Source organism: Dreissena polymorpha, chromosome 4 (assembly GCF_020536995.1).
Source record: "Dreissena polymorpha isolate Duluth1 chromosome 4, UMN_Dpol_1.0, whole genome shotgun sequence".
In the NCBI taxonomy this organism is placed as follows: domain Eukaryota; kingdom Metazoa; phylum Mollusca; class Bivalvia; order Myida; family Dreissenidae; genus Dreissena; species Dreissena polymorpha.
In genome coordinates this window covers 117,244,076-117,267,963 of record NC_068358.1, presented here as the reverse complement: position 1 = coordinate 117,267,963, position 23,888 = coordinate 117,244,076, and the positions used below count along the sequence as shown (strand labels likewise).

The following is a 23,888-nucleotide window of genomic DNA, read 5'->3' as shown; positions in this document are numbered from 1 at the left end:
TAGGCTATTTGTTCTATCTATTGTCACAATAAATATGTTAAATTCAAGTATATCAACTTTGTACAGTCCTCGCTACAATACGCGTTAGTCAATACAACCGCACAATATATAAAAGCTATTACATATCTCATATGAAAATGAACGCTAACAAAATTAACAAATATGCATATGACCACAGGCTCTTTGAAAAAAAAAGTTTAGTTTTCTTGCGAAAATCAATGTCTTATGTTGTTACAATTGATAAACATGTATAAGAGTAAGTAACAATTGTGGCATAATTCAATAATTGGCCCGCTCAAATCAAAAGTAACTTCAATCTAACGGCAAAAATTGTAAAGGATTGTATAGTTTATTAAAATGTTTTTAATTTAAAAAATGCATCTCTACCACAAACGCATGTTTAAAATAGTTAATATTAGATATTCAAACTACGTATTACAGATATATCGCGGTACATTGAAACGATATATTGTATCGATTTGCATTTTTCTGAATGACAATATTAATATAATAAACAACTTTTTTTAAATGTCGGATTCCTTTTACCTGGTAAACATAGTACAGTTTGTTTAATGTTTTTCTGTGGTCTTATTGTTGAGAAATAAAATACATATGTATACACAGTTTAATAATGTTGACAAGTTTCTTTAAATGAATTTTTATAAAATTATTTTCAGAAAGCGAAAAATACTGGAAATAAAAGTATTGAATCAGAGAATAAAAGACAAATTTTCGAAAAATAAGGTTTGATATCGAGCACAATTTCCGTAATGCAATCACCAGTATGTTGGTTTTGAAGTGTAATTAGTAGTATTTCAATTTGTATAGATACTGTACATAATTATAATTGATTGCACATATCTATATTGATATGAATACTCGAGAGTTCATTCCAACTAGAACCTACTATTCAGAAACTGTTATTCCTGCAATGTGTGAGGATCAGTATGAGACATAGAAAAGCCATATGTTGAGAGTTAAAAATACTTTGTGAATAAGCCAATTAAGTATGACATTTAGCTACTTAAATAATCAGTTGTTGTTTTTTTTCCAAATTTCTCTTGAATGTCGTTTGCATTAAGTTGGCGAATAACTAATATATAACTAATATGAAAAATATTCTAGATTTTTTTTTCAAAGGGTATTAATTGCATTCAAAACGTATATACGGGGATCCGCGTATTGTTACACTACTAATATTCACGCAAGCACAGTGTTTATTCTAACATGAAATGCCAGGAAATTTGTTAAATTATTAAACAAGTTCCATACGACCATTTTCAATGTATTTATTACACAGCTTTGTAATGAACAGACAAGAAAAAAAGATCGCAATAGCGAATTAACGCGGACGACAGGAAAAGGCGGAAATGTGATAAATATAAATTATCTGTTGCCGTGTTTGCAGTTTCTACTAAACAGCGGTTGCTTAGTACCAATGTCGGAAAGTTTCATATAGTAAATATCACACAAATACGATTCTTTCGATTGATTCTACGAAGTGAATAAATAGTTCATCAACTGTTTATAGTTGTGTTATTGGAACTGGCAAAGTTTTGCTCTTTAACATTTGCGGTCATAAACTATGTACCGTCATGTATGTATGTGTTATTCTTATTTAGCAAAACGACAATAACATTTTATTGTGTTCATGTGTGCTCACGTTTTTACAGTCGTGCTGTTGTTGTTGATGTTTTACGTGTTTTGTGTTGTTGTTGTTGTTGTTGTTTTGTTAGCGGCGAAAAACAAGAATGTTATATTGCACTGTTTTTATAAAAAAGAACCTGCCAAATGGATTCATGTCAATACTTCCAGAAACAATAATAAATAAAACGGCCCTATGATTATTGTTTTCTTTCAATCTCTCTCGCTATACTTACAAATGAGTCGCGTTCTGAGAAAACTGGGCATAATGCATGTTCGTAAAGTGTCGTCCCAGATTAGCCTGTGTAGTCCACACAGGCTAATCAGAGACGCCACTTTCCGCCTGAATTGGATTTTTTGCTAAGAAGAGACTTCATTTAAACGAAAAATGTCATAAAAGCGGAAAGTGTCGTCCCTGATTAGCCTGTGCGAACTGCACAGGCTAATCTGGGACGACATTTTACGCACATGCATTATGCCCAGTTTTCTCAGAACACGACTCAAATGCACAAGGTATGCACCGTACAGTATGAACATATCATACAAGTGCATTACTGAAGGATTGGTCAACTTACTAATCAGTAACAAACATATTTCGTTAAAAAGGTTTAGCCATTAAAGTGCTAAATAATGTACACAACGTACACCGATAACTTTTTATTATTGAACGCCTCAAGAGGTCCCGATGGATCGAAAAAAGGACTCAAACTTGACTAAAAATAGTTACACTTTGAATAGTGTCCTTATAACGGTAAGTCACAGATGACGGCTGAACATTGTAAAACTGCACGAATGAATCGTCTTTTGCCATCTATCATTCTTTGTTAAATAACTGACTTCAATCTTAAAGTCTTTAAAAAGTTTAACCTCCAATAGCGTCCATTAAGTTTATCACATGCTCGACTCAAATCAATATTCTATATCAGTTCAATATAATTGCAAGTAGTATACAATTCAAAATATGTAGTAGACATTATGTTTTCGCCTCCTCTGTGTCGTTGTCGATGTCGCTCTGGTTTCTGCACGACTTGCAGCACGTGCGCTTGTAGGCGGGGTAGTCGCACAGTGCAGTCTGCGCCACGAGGGGGCAGTTTTCGCTCTCGTCCCGGCATTCTGAAATACGGTGCCAAAATAAACGAGATGATGAGTGCATGTCAACACAAGTGCTGCCCACAGCATTGAACACGTGCCGACAATGTATACTTTACTTGATTTAATTGATTTATTTTATTTACTTAATTTACTTGGTTAACTTGATTTACATAATTTACTTGATTAATTTCATTTACTTGGTTAACTTGAGCAAGCGCCTTAATGTTCATGCAAGGTGTTCAATACAGTCAAATGTTACTTAATTCACCTGAGCAGAGGCATTATTTACTTTTCACAATACCGCGCTTGATTTCAAGGCGTATGGTACATGTTAAAAATCAACTTATTATAATTGTACCCGGCCAGTTACGCTTATTAGCTTGCTGCAGTGTATGGTTAATGTAATGTACATGGCAAATGTCAAATCATTTACTTTAAACACAATCCGTGTATTGGTATTTATATTGTGTAATTCACCTTTAAAAATTGTCTGCGACAAATGTTAAGATTTTACACAAAAAAACGTTTGAATGTATCGTTCAATTTAAATATGCTCTCATTAATTTAAACAAAGCAGTATCCGAAAATTTACCAGAAATTATGGCGTATGGATTTTTGTCAAAAGTCAGTAGTGGTATTTAGTTTGTTAGTTTTTTTCTAAATAATTGTATTCTTTATGAATGCACAAACAACACTATCATACCACTGATGTATCAATAATTGAAATTATATAGATGAGTTTTCTTACTAAATGAAGTCAAATACACAAAAAACGGTATACACCAGGTACCTAGATCTTCACACGGCTTTGCCTTGCACGTGCGCGTGGTTGCGGGTCTCGCTATGACGTCACAGCTTCCAAAAGTTGCTGGAAGCTCGGATCCCGACCAAACACACTTGTAGGAACGCACTCGAATCCCCTTCTCGCCACAATCCGCAATGCACTAAAAGCAACATATTATGTATAGCTAGCAAAGCGGTTGTAGGTAGCATTACACATATTAAATTTTGCATAACCAGAAAAAATAAATAGAATAATTTGCATACATTCTCTAAACCTCCTGTAAAAACTAGACATAAGAGTCTGAAATCATCAATCAATTATATGATAGTACAAAGAACTTTTTTTATTATTGTGGACTAATTATCAAGTATATAATTTGTAAACGATTCACTAAGCATTTTTAGTTTAAAAAAAACAATAGAGACATGATCGCGTTCAATGCCTTCAAAGTCAATGTCGATAAATTGTCCAATACCCAGTTTTTTAAACCCAGATTTAAACGTGGCCTTGATGTTGTCAAGATAAACACTCTGACCAATGTTCACCATGATTCAGTCATGTATACGGCTTCGTAAATGACCAAAGGATTTTCTACGATTTGACCTGGTCACCTTGATTTTTGACGCATTGTTCGCAGAGAAACATTGTAGCTAAGTTTTATAAAGATTAATTTATAAAAGCGGCCTCTAGAATGGCAACCAGGGGTTTCTTAGATTTGAGCCTGTAACCTAGTTTTTGGAGACAATTGACAAAGATTCAATTTCAGCCTAGATATTTTCCAGATGAACTTCTTGAACAAATTCCATCAATGTTGAATCATAATGGTAGACTATAGAAATGTGCACAATCTTTTCTTACGTTTGACAATGTGGCCTAGTTTTTGAAGACGTGTGACTTAGATACAAACTCAGCATTTATACTAATAAGTTAGGCCTTCTTACCAAGTTCCATTACTTTTAGCCAAGTTTCCTCAAGATTGGATAAAAAAAAAACGTGGCCTCTTAAGTGATAACGAGGTAAACAAGAGCACCGCATAACGGGTGCCACGTTCGGCTGCGAAAGCTTGTCAGAATGTTGTTTTTTTTAGGTCATAGTGACCGTGACCTTTGACCTAGTGACCCAACATCAGATGTGTTTGTCAGAAACACAATGCCCCCTACTGCGCCGCATTGAAATAAGATTTCTATTTATCATTTGGCAGGTATAGAAATCATCTCCCTTTAAAGGTCATTACTTCCCTTGAATTTTGTCCAATCTAATCCGGGGGGTGGGGAGGTTCTCACAGTCAATTATGACCATGTCAGACATCACTGACAACCAAGGCCTGTTGTTTAAAAGAGATCATAGCCAGAGTTTTTTTCTTTTTCATAGCCAGAGTTGATCATGACATAAGTCCACAGGTATGTATGTATGTATGTAATAATTATATCATTAAAAAAAAACTTTGACAATCATTTGGGTTATAAATAATCAAAATAATAAATCTGTACAGTAACTGTGAAAAGAACTTCAATTCTTGGTAGGAAATATATAATATGAGATTTATAATTATATAAATTACTTCCCTTGAAAATAATTGTCTGTAACAAATCTCTATTTTTAGTAGCAAATAATTAAAAGCCACTACCGTGACTGTAGATTCACCACTCAAAATGTGCAGCTCCATGAGATACACATGCATGCCAAATATATAAAGTGGCTATGTTCAATATTGAATAATTTTCACCCTTTTTAAAGCTTATTACTTCCCTTAATTCTGTATTTTTTACCATAGACCGTAAAGGATAACCTTGACCTTTTACCACAATGTGTTTGTCAGAAACACAATGCCGCCTACTGCTTTGATTTATTTAACAAAAATATATACGTGGGCAGGTCAGATAACTATGTCCATTTAAAGCTTATTACTTCCCTTGACTTTGTTTTTTCGACCCTAGACCTTGAAGGATGATGTTCACCTTTAAATTTTACCACTCAAAATGTGAAGCTTCATGCGATACACATGCATGCCAAATATCAAGGTGCTATCTTCAATATTTAAATAGTTATGGCCAATGTTAAGGTTTTAGCACGACGTCTACGGCGGACGACGAGCTGGCTATGACAATAGCTCGGGTTTTCTCCGAAAACAGCCTCGCTTATAAAAATGAAGACACACGCCGGACGCTACACGACACCCTACGACGGACCCCACACCACCCACGACGACAGAAGACGACAAACGACCCCCGACAACGGACGCCAAACGTAAACTGAGCGCAAAAGATCGCCATCAGCACTTCATGACCATGTGAGGTTGTATAGAAAAACACAATCTGCATCGTGACACCTTGTCAACCAGCCAATATATAGCCATTCAATGGCTTCTTGTACGTCATTACTTAACCGTACAGTTGCGGACAATACAACCCCCTGCAAAGTAAACTTTCCTCTGACCACTTTGAAGTCAGTACTTAACGGTGAAGTTGCGCGCAATAAAACCCCATACAAAGTCTACTTTCCTCGGATCACTTGGACGTCATCACTTTGACGCTGAAATTTCGATCAAAAGGACCTCATGCAAAGTCAACTAACCTCCGACCACTTAGACGTGAGCCACTTTACGCTGCAGTTCCGGTTGAAGCAATCCCGGATTGAGTCCGGCGGGAAACCGAGGCCGGTGCACCAGGAGCTGTTGGTCACGGTGTCGTTGAAGAGATTCACGCAGTCCACGGAGCGCCGCTGGATCGAATACTCATACCGAACACAGTCTAGGTCCGAACACTGCAGATAACACTTATTGTTTGTCAAACAACGCTTATTATGTATCTGATCATAAATAGTTGAAAACGTATTTTTGTAACAAACTGGATGTGTGGGTATACATTTTATGCAATATCGTATGTTTGCAATAATACTTAATTTATAAAATAATTATTATATATAACTCCGCAAAGGAAGTTTGTGGATAGGTATACTGGAATATCCTGGCGGTCGGTCGGTTGTTATGTGACGTTGCACATGTGTAACTTGTTTAGCGACCTAGCATCTCAGTTGTCTCCCAATCAACATGAGACTTTAAAGATATGTTATTTATACTATTTAGAAGTGCTAGATTAAATTTACGGGAATTTCGAAAATGAGTTTTTCGCCCTTGAACTTAGGCAAATTTTCGATAGATACATCATTTTACATGTGTGCTTTGTGTAATGTACTCGCCTCATAGATGTATGCGTATCAAGATGAAACTTTACAGCTTCTTTCATTATTTTACACAGCAGAAATGAAAGATGCTATGTTCGTGTATGGCGAAATATTCTTTGCAGAGTTATGTGTTCTTGTACTTAGACAAACTTTGGAAATTGACATCAATACCCGTGTGTACTGTGCGTTGTGAACTTGTATCGTACGTGTGTGCCTATCAACATAAAACTGTAAAGATTTGTTATGTTACCTATGTAGAAGTGCCTGATGTCATGTACGTGTCTGTCTTGATATTCTATGCCTAGTAATGTGCCTTGGAATAAAGCATTTTTTTCTATAATTACATCATTGTTAAGCTTACTGTGTGTCTTGAACTAATCCAATGTGTACAAACATCTGTTTTATAATATAGAAATGCACGTTGATATTAATGTGTATGTTTCGATATTCTTTGCAGCGTTATCTTGCATTGAACACAGACAAGTGTGTGATTCTTATAACATTGATTCTTTTCATTATGCAGGTGTACTTGATGTCGCGAATATTTTTTCTGTTCAAAACCGCAATCAAAATACTTCATAGTAGTATTTATACTGTGAAGTAGCGCAACACGTTATTGTTGTGTATGTCGAGCTATGTGTTGCATAGTTACATGCCCTTGAACTTACAAACTTAGGCCCTTAATTCAGTAAATCGACGTGAAACGTTTTGACTTCGTATGTGAACACTTAGAAGTTGTAAACGACCGTATACTTTGAGATTAATTTAACTAATACTCATCTATATGTGAAGTTCACTACGAGATCTGGCATCTGCACGTAGGTCTGGGTTCGTATTCCAGAAGAATCTTAAGTTAAATTTTATTCTTATCCTTAAATTGGGAAATTTTCGTAAGTGTTTCATTTCATATTGCAATAGACTGGCATCAAGATATACATTTAAATAACATCATTATGCCAATGTTATTTAAGGAATACCCAAAAAACTTGTGTTTCCTTATTTAGTAAAGAAATACAAAACATTGTAATTTTGAACTTAAGTGAAATTATTTAAGAAATGACTTAAGATGTTTCTGGTATACCACCCCTGAATTCACTTTTTGCAGACCTTGCTTTGAGATCGATATTCAGCTATACATGTTTCAAGGGGTTCAAATGGTAATGCTGGCAGCGAATACAGTCCTGACTCTGTATTTAGCTCAGAAGTACGCTTCGCATAGCAAGCCCCTGTTAGTCATTTACAGTTCAACGGCACTCGCTTGCTCTTTGTAAGACATACATAAACCGAACAATAAATATATAATCGAATACAGACCGGGCTCTGCTGTAAGCTCTTTATTCAGCTCAGCATGGAAAGCCTATTTATAGAATCCCTATCCCAGTGCCAAAAACGATATAAGAGCTAGCTCTGCAATAATTGAATTAAGAGCTAAATGTAGATGTCAGATCTGATAGCGAACTACAATGGGTATTTGTTATAATGACTTCTTCTGTTTTTGTTTTTTTATATATTTAATGGACATTCTAATTCACGTTCAAATACACCTTCGATGACATTTGATTTTATGTATCACAGTGACAAAAGAAACCATCGACCATGGCATGACGGAGAAATGAAACACAACACGACTGCAAACTACAACATCTTACCTCAGACCAGTTTCCGGTTTGCCACTCCACACACGGGTCAACGTTGCAGCTCTGAATGAGCGCCGGAGACACCGCGGAGTGCCGGAAGCACTCCTCCTTGGGGAGCGCCGCGTAGTAGCGCGACGAAATGAGCTCGCAGCTTATGTTGCGTGACTGGAGGCCACCACCACAAGTGACGCTGCACCGGGACCACTCGGTGGAGATTAGAGTCAACGGTTTCCGCTTCCGGTCTATTGGGTCTTTGTAATATACGGTTTTATTTAAAACATTATGATTATCCTCTTTTCCATTTAAATACTTTTCCCTTAATATTTTTGCTTGCAATAACTCGAAGGAAGATATAAAGCTTATTGTAACATTTGCCTCTAATCCACCAATGAGGCAACTATATACGGCGTCATCGCGCCCCGGATATGCTTGCCGTATGCGCAAAGCTCCGGAACGAGCAACCTTCGCGCGCTTGGAGCGTCTAAATTTTAGGCCATTTTTAAACCACGTCACTTTTTGTCGGTCTAATCCAACATTTGGACACTTTATAACAATGTTTGTGTCAGGTAATATGTGGCCTTCCATACCCGCTGAGAGTCGGATTGTTCTTATCTTGTTCAGTTGAAATAATTTCAGCTTGTTAACTTTAATTTTTGGCTGTGGACAAGCTGTTAAGTTGCATGACATTTCCGTCAGAGGTTTCACTGTGACGTCACAATCTGAGAGTGAGACGTTTACAAGACTTGAGTTTTGGACACGCTGACAAAGTGGTATGCGCATCTGTACGCCAATGCCACAGGTCACTGAACACTGGAAAGGTATTCAAGTTTGAGATAGAGGGTATCTGCTGATTTCAATGTAAGGCTGTATGATCATTTAATGAGTTGGCATATACATGGTATTTTCAGGTTAACACTTCAAACAAGATTTTCTTTAAAAAATTGTTGTTTAAGCCCACAAATTAAAGTTTTAAGAATCGTTTAAAACTGCTATATGCTAAAAATTAAATACATGCGCCACATCCCAAAAGAATTTCGTATACATGTAGATTTATAATAATATAGTTAATATGATGTTTGTTACTCCTTTCAAGCCCCGGGCATCATTACGAGATGACTTCATCATTAGTGAAAGAAGAAGTGTTGTTTTTTACATGGACATTGCTTCAAGTTCATGTGATTCTCGTACCATAGACCAGTTACCCACGGTCCAGTGGGCGGGGCAGTCCATGTCGTTACAGTAGGTGGTGAAGGGGGGCCCGGGTTGGGCGCACATGAAGTCTGAAATATAAGTGCTGTAAAGTCTCAATTATAAGTGTCGGATTAAGTCTGAAATATGACGTCATTTAATGTATGAACTTGTAACAATAAGGTGTCTACAATATGTCGTCACATGAATATTTTGATATCACGTCACATTAAGTCCATATGTGACGTCAAATTATTTTTTACTTCATAAAGTTTTAAATGTGACGTCGGTAAAGTAAATGGACACGAAAAATAGGTAACCACACGTTAACTTAACAATAATCTTTGAAAATAAAGTCTTAAATTATGTCCATTAATAGGTTTTAAGCCGATTGTGTAATAGGCAGATTCCCGCATAAATAAATAAATACGATTAAATTATAATCGGTTCAATATTAACATTTGGTAACTTTACCCCCACAACGACTTTAACGCATTATCAATATTATATTCATACCAAACATGCATTTAAATACTTATAGCTATAATTATACAGCGAATAAAATATTAATTTAAGTGTTGGTGTTTTTGATCTTTTGTTTATTCCGAGAAAAGTCAATCGATGAAAAACGGGAAACGACCAAATAATTAAATAACGTAAAATTCCATATTTAACTGCTCAACTCAACTGTATTTCCATTTGAACTGATTATTGAATTTTAAATTTGTTGACATGGGCCTAGAGGTGTATTACATAATAAATGTTGCACCTGGCAGATTGAGAACAGAATTCTGGGCGTACTCCTGGATACATTTCACCGCCCGACTTTTGACTCCGCCGCCACAAGACTTGGAACAACTCCCAAACGCTCCCAGGTCCCATCTGTATAAAGAAACCGGAAAAAGAACACGAGTGAGTAGAATATATGTAAGCCGGATCTATACAATATAAGAAATTAAACAATATAATCTGCATGTATAAAGTACATGTATCTATTTTACGTACCATATATAGCTTCGTTCAAATAATTACATTTTAGGTATGTGATCCTGAAAGGATTTGAATCCACATTTGTGGGGTATTTCAAACGTTTTCAATCAAGCTTTTGGAAAATTACTTTCGATGTATTGTTCTGCAATTAATCGACAGTTTATGTAATAATACACTTCGACAGGGTTAGCCTGATGATTAAATAGAACCAATACAAATACATGTATGCAAATAATTTCTATTCTAACACATACCGAAAAATGACACAAGCAATACAAGAGTTAATTCTACCCGAAAATGTTTTAATTAGAACCGTGAGTGTTGGTTAGATATTTTCATTGTTAGTGACACTTGTAGTCAAACACCCATAATTAAGTTCATCTCCTTTGGAAAAAATCATCGAGTATGTATTGAATTGGGCCGTGCTCTGTGAAAAGAGGATTGATTAAATGCATGTGCGTAAAGTGTCATCCCAGATTAGCCTGTGCTGTCCGCACAGGCTGATCAGGGACGAAACTTTCCGCTTCTGTGATATGTGCTGTTTTAAGAAAGTCTCTTCTTAGCAAAAATCTAGTTTAGGCGGAAAGAGTCGTCCTGATTAGCATATGTACCCTGTGCGGACTGCACATGCTAATATGGGACGACACTTTACGCAAATGCATTAAACCCCTTTTTCACAGAGCACGGCTCAATTAAAAACGACACTCCATCCGCATTAGTAAGAGAAGAATGGTTATTGGCAGCATCCGGTTCAGCTTAATACTTGCTAAGTTTGTGTTTATACGTTAATATACGAAGCGAAAATACAACATCTAGCATATCCACAGTTATTCGTTTGCTGATCTATTTTATGCACAAATGGTAGTGTTAAAGTTATAATGGTAGATATGAGCGTGATTCTTAAACAATTTTATAAGTGTAAGCTTTGTTTGTGTTTCAAAAATCTAACCCCTTCCGAAGACGTATAAACGTAGTGAAACTCCAACCATATACACTGGAGATCATTCGTATCACCACTCAAGGGTCGTATATTTTAGCCCATTGACCAATCGCCATACATTCGGAAACAGGACCAAACACACGACGAAAACAAATACCCATAAATGAAACAGTCGTAACCTCCTTGAAACGCTCAATGTAGGTCATTATTTGGGGATTTAAACCCTGTTTAAGGAGGCCCCAACTTCAAACTTAACACAAATTTCATAAAAGTGTCAACACAGTTTAAACTCCGAGCTTCACAATTGAAATAAAATTGCAATAAAAAAACAATGTTCAAATTAATTACAATTTAAATGCTCGATGGTCGTATGCCAAAAGCAACACATCTGTGAAATTAAACAAAAAAAGTCTAAATTACACATCTTCAATTACATCTAGTCTTTTATTATTATGCACCAGAGATATATCATATTTTAGTTTAATATTCAGAATATTGTAATTCACATAATGACCAGAAGAAGCCAAAATGTTGGTTGAAAATAGCCAAATAATATAACTTTGGTGCATATTTATTTATAGAATTGAACTAGACTAAAACTAAGTCAATTTGTTTGTGACATCTATTTGGCTCAACGATATACTGAAATATACTGTATATACTCAAAACGTATTGTTTCTCCGTTATGAGAGATTCTTGGCTCAACTGAGATATGACATGCGAGAGCAGGCAAAACTCTGCAAGGAATTACGTGTGGCGGATAGTGCTGAAATCCGTATAGTAAACTACCAAGCGTATGAATACCTTTGTGGACAGGGCCTATCATTGCACACCCGCCTCTCCACCTGCACATGCGGTGCTTCCGCGCAAAACGAGTCCGCCACTGTCATCTGGTTGACCTTGGACATGCACGCGAATATCGTCTCCTGAATACCTGCAGACGACCAGCGCGTGGAGTAGAAAGAGATTAGTTAACCCATTTATGACTAATGGACTATCCCATCCTTCTAAAGTGGATCAATTTATTTCCAAAATTAGGGATGTCTAGTATATTTATTTCTATATTTAGAATATTTCTTACAGAAATTCCTAATACCTATAAAATTGATCGCTTTGCGTATTATTGGGATTTAAGCAAATCACGTATTTATTAGAAAACAATCAGAGCGTTCAACACAATTAGTTAAAAACTCTTGGTGGAACAAATGATTTATTTTGTGTCGACCAAGAAAATACACCTTCAAACCGCGTAAAAATAGGTTTCAAGTTAACACTTCTAAGCCGAATCTAAAAAAAGCGTATTACGTGATGCTTATGACTTATACACACATTTTTAATTCGTTTATGACTATTTTATTATTACTTGATGCAAATAAAAAGCGTATAATTTCTATATTTTATGAAAAAGACTTTCTAAAACAATTATTCGACACCGAAAATAACTTTAAAAAGCAAATATGAATACCTAAACCCTAAGTGTTTGTACGATACGTTGTATAAAATGCATGTGCGTAAATTGGTTAGTAAAATGCGGCAAAATTCAATCAATCCTCGTCGTCGTCGACTACCTCCGAGGCAGGTGTGACTGCAGGCGGTCATGCCGACGGGCACCCAGTGGTACTGGTCGTAGCACGGCTCAACCATGCACACCTCCTTCTCCGCCGGCTTGGCCTCTGAAACGAGGAAAACGCGTGCAGAAAAGCGCCTTGTCGGAAAGACCGTGTAGTGCATGTGCGTTAAGTAGCCCTAGATCAATTTGTGCAGTCATGGTGCATTAACTGTGCAGTAAATACTTTTAAATAACGGCAAGCGGAAAATATATTACGTTTTGCACTTGTTTGATATAGCGGTTTCTACCCCCACAACCTTTGGTCAATTGATGTATGCTCAACTATGCCGGTGAACACCAGTGTGTGATATTTCTAAGGAAATATTTTGATTTAAAACACACACATTATACACATGAACTAAACATTAAAAATATCTAAACGTTAATGGCCCTATTATTCCAACCCTAAAAATGGTCATATATTGGAAATTAGCTAGGTCAAGGTCGACATGGACGTCAACTATTGCAAATGTATATATAACAAGGGATACGTTTTTGGCATGCGTAACTTTTAATAAGTAAGATAATACATTTATGAGTAACGTGTGCTTTGTGGGCGACGGACTCACCATCGGAGCAGTCTTCGTCGGGCAGGTCCACGTAGTCGTCCAGGTAGCGCAGGAACACCTGGCAACGCACGTACCGGAAGTGGACTCCCTCGCCGCACGTGGCGCTGCATGAGTCCCACGTGGTCGTCACGAACCTGACGTTTTTCAAATAAATTATTATCAAATTTCCGTGTTGTAGATAATACAAGTATAAAAGAAAAGAGGTGGATGGACGACATAGCGACATATTAAGATAAACGGTATTAATCATGGCTAGTATTCAGAATGCCATTCTCATACTTACAAGAGTCGAGAATTTACTTGTGCCTAAAATATATGTATGAAAGAAAATAGATTGGTGGATGACATAGTGACATATCAAGTTAAACGGTATTAATCATGACTCGTACTTAGAAGCAACTCTTATACATGAATGGAAAATTGACCTGTGTCTAACAACTAAAACCTCACACTACGCATACCTATAGAGTACTAACGGCGATCATGTTATTTATATATTGGGCTAAATAATGGAATGGTGCAATTAAATACGATGAATATTAAATAATGAATACTAATCAAAGGGACATTTTCACAGATTTTGGCATGTATGAAAGTTTGTCATCAAATGCTATATATTGAACCATTTAAACATTGGACATAAAAATCTCCAGTAAACAAACAATACAATTAATAAAAAAGAAAAAAAACAATCCTCAACTGGGCTCGAACCACTGACCCCTGGGGTCCTGGATTTAAAAAACTTCCGCCTATACCACTAAATGTTCAGTATTACTATTTCCTCACAAATATCATAACTAAAACGAAAATTTGCGAATCTGAAACAACTTGTTTTAATTTTGTCAATTTACCAAAACGTGAAAAGGCCCCTTTAAGCAAGTTGATATTAAAACACGTCTACATGTATTTTTATTCGTTTACTTAGGTTTCAGAAATGTTGAGGAAAAGCGGACTATGGGCTCAACGAAGATGTTTGGGGTGCGAAAATAACTAAACATTTGTCAGTAACGATCAATTCTTTAAACATAACGAATAATACAGCGGTCAAAATGTCTCACCATTACCTTGGTGTATAGAGGTCTTCTTTCGTGATGGCCTGATCTCCTTGGATACCGTCCCCACCCCCAAACTCGCCAACCTTCCTTTCCTGGATGTCCCCTGTGGATATAGTACTAGCAGTAACTGAACCAGTCCGGAAAGTCTTACACAAGAGAGCAAACATGGTCAGGGATCGCTCACCTGCATAATGTTGCGTGGCCAGTTTCGAACCCACGATTATGATTTGAATAATCTTTTTTGAGGACAACATTTAATTTAAGACATTTCAACGTCTCAAAATAGGAGGTTAGGAAATATTTGACCCTTGGGGCATGATTCGAACAAACTGTATATCATTTAAACGTTGTTAAACAGAACAGAATGTTTATTTCCGACTTAAGCATTTACAGCTCATCGTTAAACATAATATATTAAAACCCTGACACATTCGCTTTCAGAGAAGGGGATTTGTTAAGAAATTCGCATGAGGGTCACACAAGTGAAAAAATACGCATCGAAATCTGTGAAATAATTTAAGAATTGGAAATAATAAATCGTGAAGTTTCTATACACCACTAAGCGTGTGCTGCCTCTGGAGTATAGCGAGTTAGGTACGCTAAGTCTCTACTCAACATTGATAGATTTTTGTCGCGTTCTGTGAAAACTGGGCATAATGCATGTGCGTGAAGTGTCGTCCCAGATTAGCCTGTGCAGTCCGCACAGGTACGACACTTTCCTCTTTTATGACATTTTTCGTTTAAATGAAGTCTCTTCTTAGCAAATATCAAATTTAGGCGGTAAGTGTCGTCCCTTATTAGCCTGTGCGGATTACACAGGCTAATCTGGGACGAAACTTTACGCACATGCATTATGCGCAGTTTTTCAGAGCAAGACTCGTATATGCAAAGGATTAAATAAATTACATATTCCATTAGCATTAGCTCTAAGCGCTTTCAAACTTTAAAAATAATCGTTTGTTTTTCTTAAAAAAAAGCAATAGTTTCGAGTGAAATAAGAATCTCTTTTTATTTATAGCAGACGTTTAACCATTACATGTTTCGCTTGGTCAATATTGTGTTATTCTTCTTATTCAAGACGAACGCGATTCTCAAGAAATGTTTTAGACTACCTGCGAGATCGTAGCAAGGAACTCCGGTGGTGCAGGTCTTCACGGTTCGAGGCTTCTCCACCTCGTGACAGAACACGTCACCCACGTGCCGGCACACGACTTCCCGCCGCTGCACGCCCTTGCCACAACTCACGCTGCACTGCAATCATGTTCAGTAAACATTTCTTACAACATCAGTATGCTCTTTAAATCAAACATATATATATATATATATATATATATATATATATATATATATATATATATATATATATATATATATGCACACAGTTCACATACGACGCAATTGTTTTCATTCTAGTTTATAATATATGGTTAATATGTCGACTTCACCCATAAGATTTCACGGTCGACATGGCAATATTTCGAAAAACTACATTTTTAAGAAGCTTTCATGTAATATAAGGGAGATAATGTGAACAAGAAAACACACGGGTTCAAGCAAGATTGGTAAAATCTTAATGCACTCGTAGTGTTTTTGCCGGAAAAAAACTACAATGTGCAATGGTGATGAATGAGAATGTTTAAGGAAAATACAAGGTAAAAGAGATATTTTAAGGCTGAAATGGCAATGCGCAAACGAAGTCTCGATGGGAGCAAGATCGTAGCAATGTTATTAAAGTCCTAATAAGAAGTACGCTATATGTTTTCATTGAGCCTTCTGAGTATTTTATCAACGATAGTTTGTGTGTCGGCCCTGAGAATGAACATATCTATCATGTAACAATATGGCACTTACTTGCTTTTATGTTAAACAAACGGGCCAGTGGTTTAAATTATTGATCCAGTTAACAAGAAATTTATGATGTATGTTCTCTAGACGATTTTCTACTCGTAAAAATACAACAATAGTCGATATTTTGTTGGGTTCGCCTTTGTGGATCCTTGTTTCTAACAATTCCGCCGTATTCACATAATGTATACATTCTGAATCCAAGTTTGTTCAGGCTGTGGTATACATTCCTGTTAACATGGTTTGACCCCACCTACCACGGACCACTCGCCAGCGTGCCACGTTGGGCACATAAGACCGTTGCACGATTTCCTCGAGGAGGGACGCTTGTTCTCGTCACACTCGCTATCACGCACGAGAATTTGCGTGTCATCCTCGTTCGTCTTCACGCACGTGACGATCCGCCACGAGATACCGCCCCCGCAGTCACGTGTGCAGTTTTGCCATGGTCCGACTCTCCAGCTGAACATATGTGAGTTTTGCTTACGAAATGAGAATTATTAAAATGTCTCATCACCAAGGGTGGTCAAAGGAACACTTATATTTCAACTTGATTTATTATATAGAAATTAAGAATCGTTAGCAAAGCCTCATCGTAACTTAAAACGTGATTAAATTATAGTAAATGACATAAAACGTGACTAAATTATAGTAAATGACATAAAACGTGACTAAATTATAGTAAATGACATAAAATGTGACTAAATTATAAGTTTATAACACACTCATTTCACACAAAAAGTAAAATTTCTTACTATTCTAGAAAGAACACACCGTGTTTTTCTTAAATTAAAAAATAAAATGCATGTGGCATATCAAAAAGTAACATATAACAAGTAAATATTTGAAAACAAATACATATAACACGTGTTTTAAGTTCTTTTATTGAAAGGATCGTGTTTATGTATAAAGGACTCTCACTCTGAAGGGCATATTCCCTGGGAGCACGAGGCGCGTGTGTCGGTGGGCATGTCCACATGGGCACACGCATGCGCATCAACCATTCGGCTGTCGTGCGTGTCAAAGCAGAGCAGGCGTTTATCTTTCACACCTATCTAACAGAGAAAACTAATGAAAACGCATATCTGTCTCGCTGAGACTAACTGAAGTCCCGAAAACGAACTGATCAAATTTTGAACAGAAAAAGCCTTCAGTATATTTCACAGGGGATACATACAACATACGTAAGTCTGACTACATGTAGGGGTGTAAAATTCACATTTATTTTATAAAACAATTTCACGAAACATCAGACAATATTGAGACTAATCCTGTCCTGTTTCTTTTTACACAGTTGAATTTCATTATGTATGACTTTTCAGGCTTCCACATGCTTTAAGTGAAGAAGACCAAATTGGCAGCGTAAGGTATGAAACGTTTGCTTAGAAAGGAATTATCAAAGTCTTGATGTCGAAATGTTGGATAAGGATTATTAAATGACGACATTATTTTTCTGATTTTAACCACGAAGAAATAATTAAATACATAGTAGAACTAAAAGTAGAACTACTGTTCAGTAATTGGGAAAGTTACAACGCCTCGCGAAACGTACGTACTTTGTATTTTGTTATAAAAGATTAAAACTATAACTGACTTAAATTTAAAATGTTTTTATAATTAAAAATCTATAATTTGTTCCAATTAGTTCTACATCATACAAAGTAACAATCGTCAGGATTCCTTTATAAAAAATTTTTTATATAAAAGAAGTATTAGGTGTCCTTATTTAATAGTCCGAAAAACGGAAAAACATAAGAAATCAAACAGTTGCTACCTGTGCTATTTTTGCTTGTGTTGCGCTATAACACCACCTGTTATACAAGTTGTTAACCCTTATTGTTGGCCCATAAGAACAAAAGACTGAACATCTGTTCGAAACACGCTAACCTTACAATTAAAATAAAATCACATGAATATTACAACCATCAAGTCATGTCAAAATTATCCATCAATCAGTATGTTGCGCGTACGTTTATCTGGAACAGAATTGACAAACTGTCCCGCAAGTCTCAATAAGATACTCAGTATTTCAACGAGGCGGTATTTGTCGCTCGCCCCGATGTTAAACAGCAGAAAATCTATGTTGATTGATTAACAATATTCGGTAATTGCCTCGTAAGCGCGCGTCTGCGAAATGTAACGCTCGGAGATATTCGAATGGCGTGATATCAAGATACACAGAACGCGGGATTTACAATCAGGCAACTGACAGTTCTAGTCGTTAGAACACCAGAAATAACTCAGAACTATCACCCAGTAATCTAGCAAACGATTAAGCAATTATTTACTAATGGGTACCACAAGTCGTGTTTTTGGAAGCTGTTTGTTAATGGTCGTCGGCATTTCGAATAATCAGTGACGGCATACAAATTAATTGCGGAAGCCGTATTCTATATTACTTGAACCGCAGTCAAAGAAATTGCCACAGGAGTTATGCTTAGATTAGTTGCCAAACTTTGAAGACGGTCGACAGCCTGTCCGTGTTATCTCATAAGAATTTGCTGTTCCATTGATGAGCTAAATATGTAGGTTTGTATTGTCATTATATAATTTAAAATCCTTAGGAACAGTCAACACTTATTACCGCTTGTCACGAAAACACAAAGATGCAAAACATTTCAACGAATCTCAACATTCTTTGAAATTATTTATAGAACATTAAGCGTTTACTTATGATTTTTTTTCACGTTCCTTATTTCATGCTGTTTCGACATGTGTTTAACTGTGTTCAAAAGTTAGTCGGTAATTTAATTGTATTTGGGATTTTAGTCATCCTCTCTAATAGAATAATACTTGTTCTAATTGGACGGCAACTGTCAATGACTGTAATAAGTTTGTGCACTTATAACAGGATAACTGTAAATATCGACTAGGTTTGTACAGGAATGCCTCAGGAAATGCATAGATTAACTGACCGTCATGTTTTTATTCAGATACTGTAACATTTTGTGATAAACCATGAATACAAAATTAATGAAACATTTTGTATACATTCCAAATTCCCCGGACAAAGCGTGTTGATAAATATGCTATAAATATACTGTTTTCTCTAACGGTTCTGGACAAGGAATGTAGTTACCTACACCGCAGGTCACAGAGCAAGGCCCGTAGTCCGTCTGTATCCACGTGTGACGTCGAGACGTCATAGCGCGTGCGCGTCCGCACGTGCTGTTGTCGCCCCCGCACACACCACATGCGTCAGATTTCAGTTTAGAGTAGAGTCTGTAGTCGCAGCCGACCGCCTGATAATGGACGAACACGAATGATCTAGTTAATCATTAAATTAAGTATTGAAATGTAATAGTTGTACTGAAGAAAGCCTATCAATTAACAAACTATTTCTTAATTTGTTTATTGCCACATACGTGCCTTTCAAATGAATTCTGCAAATTTACGGTTTACTTGTATTTTAATTTAATTTATCCGTTAATTTCATATTCGCATTTAAGACGGATATAGTCACTGAGTTGCGAGTATACATTTTACTTAAAACGTTTACGTGTAAAATGTCTTCGATAAAAGAGCGGCGTTAATAGATATACGTAACGCTAATAAAATAACAGCCTTAATCCATTCATGCCTAGCGTCTAGAAAAAAGGCATTGGTAAACAGCGTAGACCCAGATGAGACGCCGCATGATGCGGCGTCTCATCAGGGTCTGCGCTGTTTGCTTAAAGGAATTTCTGTAAGAAATATTCAAAATATAGAAATAAATACACTAGACATCCCTAATTTTATAAATAAATTGATCCAATTTAGAAGGATGGGAGAGTTTATTTGGCATAAATGGGTTAACCAAAACTAAATCTCTTATGAACAGAAAAAAATTCTTCAATGTAACTGACACACATTGTCTAAAGACTCAGAACATATATGGCTGTTGGCTATGTACCACGAGGAAGTTACTTACTACACATCTCCCATTAATACACATGTCCATGGATCCCTCGCGACAACGCGTGCCATCCAGAACCTTTGGGGCCAATATGGCAACCATGTTTGTCCCCTCCGCAAGGCACGTGAGCGCGCAAGGGTTTTTATCCTCGTAGGACGGCACCCACCGGAAATTGTAGCCCGAATAGGAGGCGTCGTTGTAGGCAGCGCATTGCCCTGACCGGAAGTCGAGAACGTGGCGAGGACATGACTGTAATGCAAAATTATGTGCGAAAACTGCATGAAAAATGAAATGCATTTCAACTCCTTTTGAGTTTTTAATGTGTTCTATATTTTGTTTATTCTAACTTAATAAGGTTGTACGTGGTATTTGTGTACTGAAGTTGTTTCTGACTGTAATAGCATCCTTGCTTACCATTGATTTGCAGATAAAGAAATCTGGAAATTAAAAAAATATATAACATCCCACTTTATGAAGGTTGTCTTACCTGCGTATTGCAGGTAGAGTACTCAATCTCCTGCCCGGGGCAGTGGGAGCGCTGTCCCTCCTCCAAGCTGCACTTCCGTGTCTTGTAGCGAGCCCCGCCATCGCACGTGCGTGAACACTCACTCCATCGACTCCATGTGGACCACTGGCTCGCGGACACGATGCAAGCGAAAACCTGAAAGGGTTGAATGGCTATTAGTAATAATTATTAACAAATATATTTAACATAGAAGGTTTGCGATCTTCATCAAGGCAACCGTGTTCAACCTCCACTCCCAGCGCTTGTGAGTTTTGGTCGGTGCTCCCCTAACCGGACAGTAGGTGTATCCTTCTGTTAGTCCTTTACGTCACTCACAGACTTACGGCAGAAAGAATTTTTTGAATGGTACGTTTTCTGGAGTTTTATTTATCCTACATGTAATAAGTCGTGAGAACGTCTTATTAAAACGTAGGAATGCCTAAGTAAGTCGTCTTAAAAAATCGCAGAAAAAAGTAAGTCGTGAGAACGACTCTGTAAGTCGTGGGAACTACCAATTAAGTATTGGAAACAACTTTGGCTCGCGGGAACGAGATAACGTCAACTTAGCTGACATTATTGTGTTTGATATGCATTGGTCTGATTTTCATGTATATTCTTTTTAAACTGGTTTGACTGTGATTGAGTGATTATGGAGATTCACATAGTAACCACAACACACTTAGCTGTTCCCGTGAGTCAAGTATGTCAAATCGACTTACCAACTCGTAGCCTTTATTTTCTTAGTCCTATCCACAATTTTGCTTTTGTCATGCCCACTACTTGATATGTCGTTCAGCAGCTTACCAAGAAGTTCCCAGTATAAACATACACTTATCATAACTGCACCTCCAAAGATATGCGGCGTTAAGGCAAATAATGATTATTTGAATCCATGGGTTTATTTTTTCGATATGCAAAACGTGAATGCACTTGTCGATTGGGAAGAAACGGATCATACTGAGTGTTTATTGAGATTTAAAACCCATGAACCACTCAAAATCAAAGTACATTTTGTTCAATATTTAAAAAATAAAGTTTACACACACAAAATCAGTATACCTTATGGCAGGAGCCAAGTTTTCAACGACAAGTGCATTCACGTTTTGCATATCGAAAAAATAAACCCATGGATTCAAATAATCATTGTTTGCCTTAACGCCGCATATCTTTGGAGGTGCAGTTATGATAAGTGTATGTTTATACTGGGAACTTCTTGGTAAGCTGCTGAACGACATATCAAGTAGTGGGCATGCCAAAAGCAAAATTGTGGATAGGACTAAGAAAATATTGGCTACGAGTTGGTAAGTCGATTTGACATACTTTACTCACGGGAACAGCTTAGTCTGTTGTGGTTACTATGGGAAAACGCGATACAAAATGCTCGTTTATTTTTGTTATGTTTATTTGTGACAATAAATTCTTTGTGAATATCCGAACATTTACGAGCGAACGCAAGATTGGCTTCGGGCAGCGTCGGAAGCACGACGTAGTTCACACGAATACGTCGTTCTTCCGACGATGAATATTCGTTTATTTTAAGTATTTATGTGACTTTAAACATGATTAACTAGCTTGCATTATTTCGAAGGACTCAATGATAGACGAGTGGTGCGCATTAATTCATGGTTTTATTGACACTTTATTTAAAAGAAAAGTTGTTATCTGTTAAGAAAGTGTTTGCAAGTAAGTTCTAGAACAATTTGCAAGTAAGAACAGTATAAAACATTTAGTCACTTTACTTTATTAATTTACCCTGAGAACCATGCATATTACACGAGAACATCTGGCTGGGATATAGTTTTCAACTTTCTAGATTTACTGTCGTTTCTTGTGGATGATGGTTTTATTTGACATTGCTCGTTAGGCAATTGTGTATGAATGCTTACAAAAAGATGTGAAACATGACAGTTGTGATGTATTATATCTGTGGTGTGTGCAGTAAGGAACCTGGGCGTTCTGGCTTCATGTGCGCACGTGATGCTGTTAATTACATTGCGCTGTTAAATCCATCATTACGTCTGTAAAGAACGGATGTGAGCAATATGCTGGAGCGATTTTAGTCATTTTTTTTTCAAATTGAAGTGAAAAAATTTCCGTATCGGTCTTGTGCTACATGAAAGTAGGAGACATAATGATATTAACTCGATCCTTTCGACCTTTTGAATGAGTGGGGTGATGAAGGAATCAATGTGTTGGTCAGTAGTTTATTAAAGCCACCGAACCCTATATATTTAAGATAATACTTTGCATTAACCGTTTCTTATAGACGCCTTACCAAAAAAAAAATACACAAAACAGCACTGCAATAGGTAAAATAACGTTTTAATTTAATTTTCTGTTCACTCGAAAGCTGGTGATGCCCCAAGAGAACAATTTAGATAAGTATACCATGTTGGTACCGTGCGTCAATAGAATATGTTCCATTCGCACAGATCGCTTTCGGAAATACGCATCGTGACATACATGTTTGTTCCCTACAAACGACATGTTTTCAGTGAAATTAACGCCATTTACTTTCTTTACACTCAGAAACGTCGATGTGTGCATCACATGTACGACCAATATATTTTCATCAAAGCGCATTTCTTAACTTCAAGATACAAGGTCAAAAACTCATCATTATGTTATTTTCGCTCGATACATGTCTGGTTGGAGTTTGATGGTGTCTGCAGATTATTGATCGTGACCATGGTCACATGATGAGTCTTGTAATTGAAGCACGTTTGACGTTCAATGGTCAAGGTCATTATTGAAGGTCGAATACCCTTACAGTTCGAATAGTCTAATTGTGTAATAGATCTGAATATAAACCGACTTAATGATTTTTATGACCAGATAATGCGTCAAATATTGAAAACTATGCTAGTCTGTCTAAGTGGCATATCTCATCTCATATTCCCATATGGTGCCGTTTGGGACAAATGCCGCTGCTCCACTTCCTCCAGCCGTCTA

The 23,888-nt window shown here is 36.8% G+C and overlaps 1 protein-coding gene across 1 annotated transcript in view; it reads right to left on the bottom strand.

Annotated features, from left to right (window-relative positions):
- LOC127879461 (ADAMTS-like protein 1) overlaps positions 1–23,888 on the bottom strand; it is a 69,499-nt gene continuing 45,611 nt past the window's right edge. Inside the window, exons 2-17 of the mRNA XM_052426312.1 lie at positions 20,919–21,092; positions 20,447–20,680; positions 19,616–19,778; positions 17,458–17,587; positions 16,794–16,998; positions 15,804–15,942; positions 14,701–14,794; positions 13,637–13,770; positions 13,027–13,131; positions 12,263–12,392; positions 10,298–10,410; positions 9,529–9,620; positions 8,353–9,150; positions 6,095–6,283; positions 3,527–3,680; positions 1–2,757 (exon numbers count right to left, since the gene is read on the bottom strand). Coding sequence (XP_052282272.1) covers positions 2,618–2,757; positions 3,527–3,680; positions 6,095–6,283; positions 8,353–9,150; positions 9,529–9,620; positions 10,298–10,410; positions 12,263–12,392; positions 13,027–13,131; positions 13,637–13,770; positions 14,701–14,794; positions 15,804–15,942; positions 16,794–16,998; positions 17,458–17,587; positions 19,616–19,778; positions 20,447–20,680; positions 20,919–21,092 — 2,994 coding nt within the window. The 3' untranslated portion in view covers positions 1–2,617. The remainder of the gene's footprint in view (positions 2,758–3,526; positions 3,681–6,094; positions 6,284–8,352; positions 9,151–9,528; positions 9,621–10,297; positions 10,411–12,262; positions 12,393–13,026; positions 13,132–13,636; positions 13,771–14,700; positions 14,795–15,803; positions 15,943–16,793; positions 16,999–17,457; positions 17,588–19,615; positions 19,779–20,446; positions 20,681–20,918; positions 21,093–23,888) is intronic.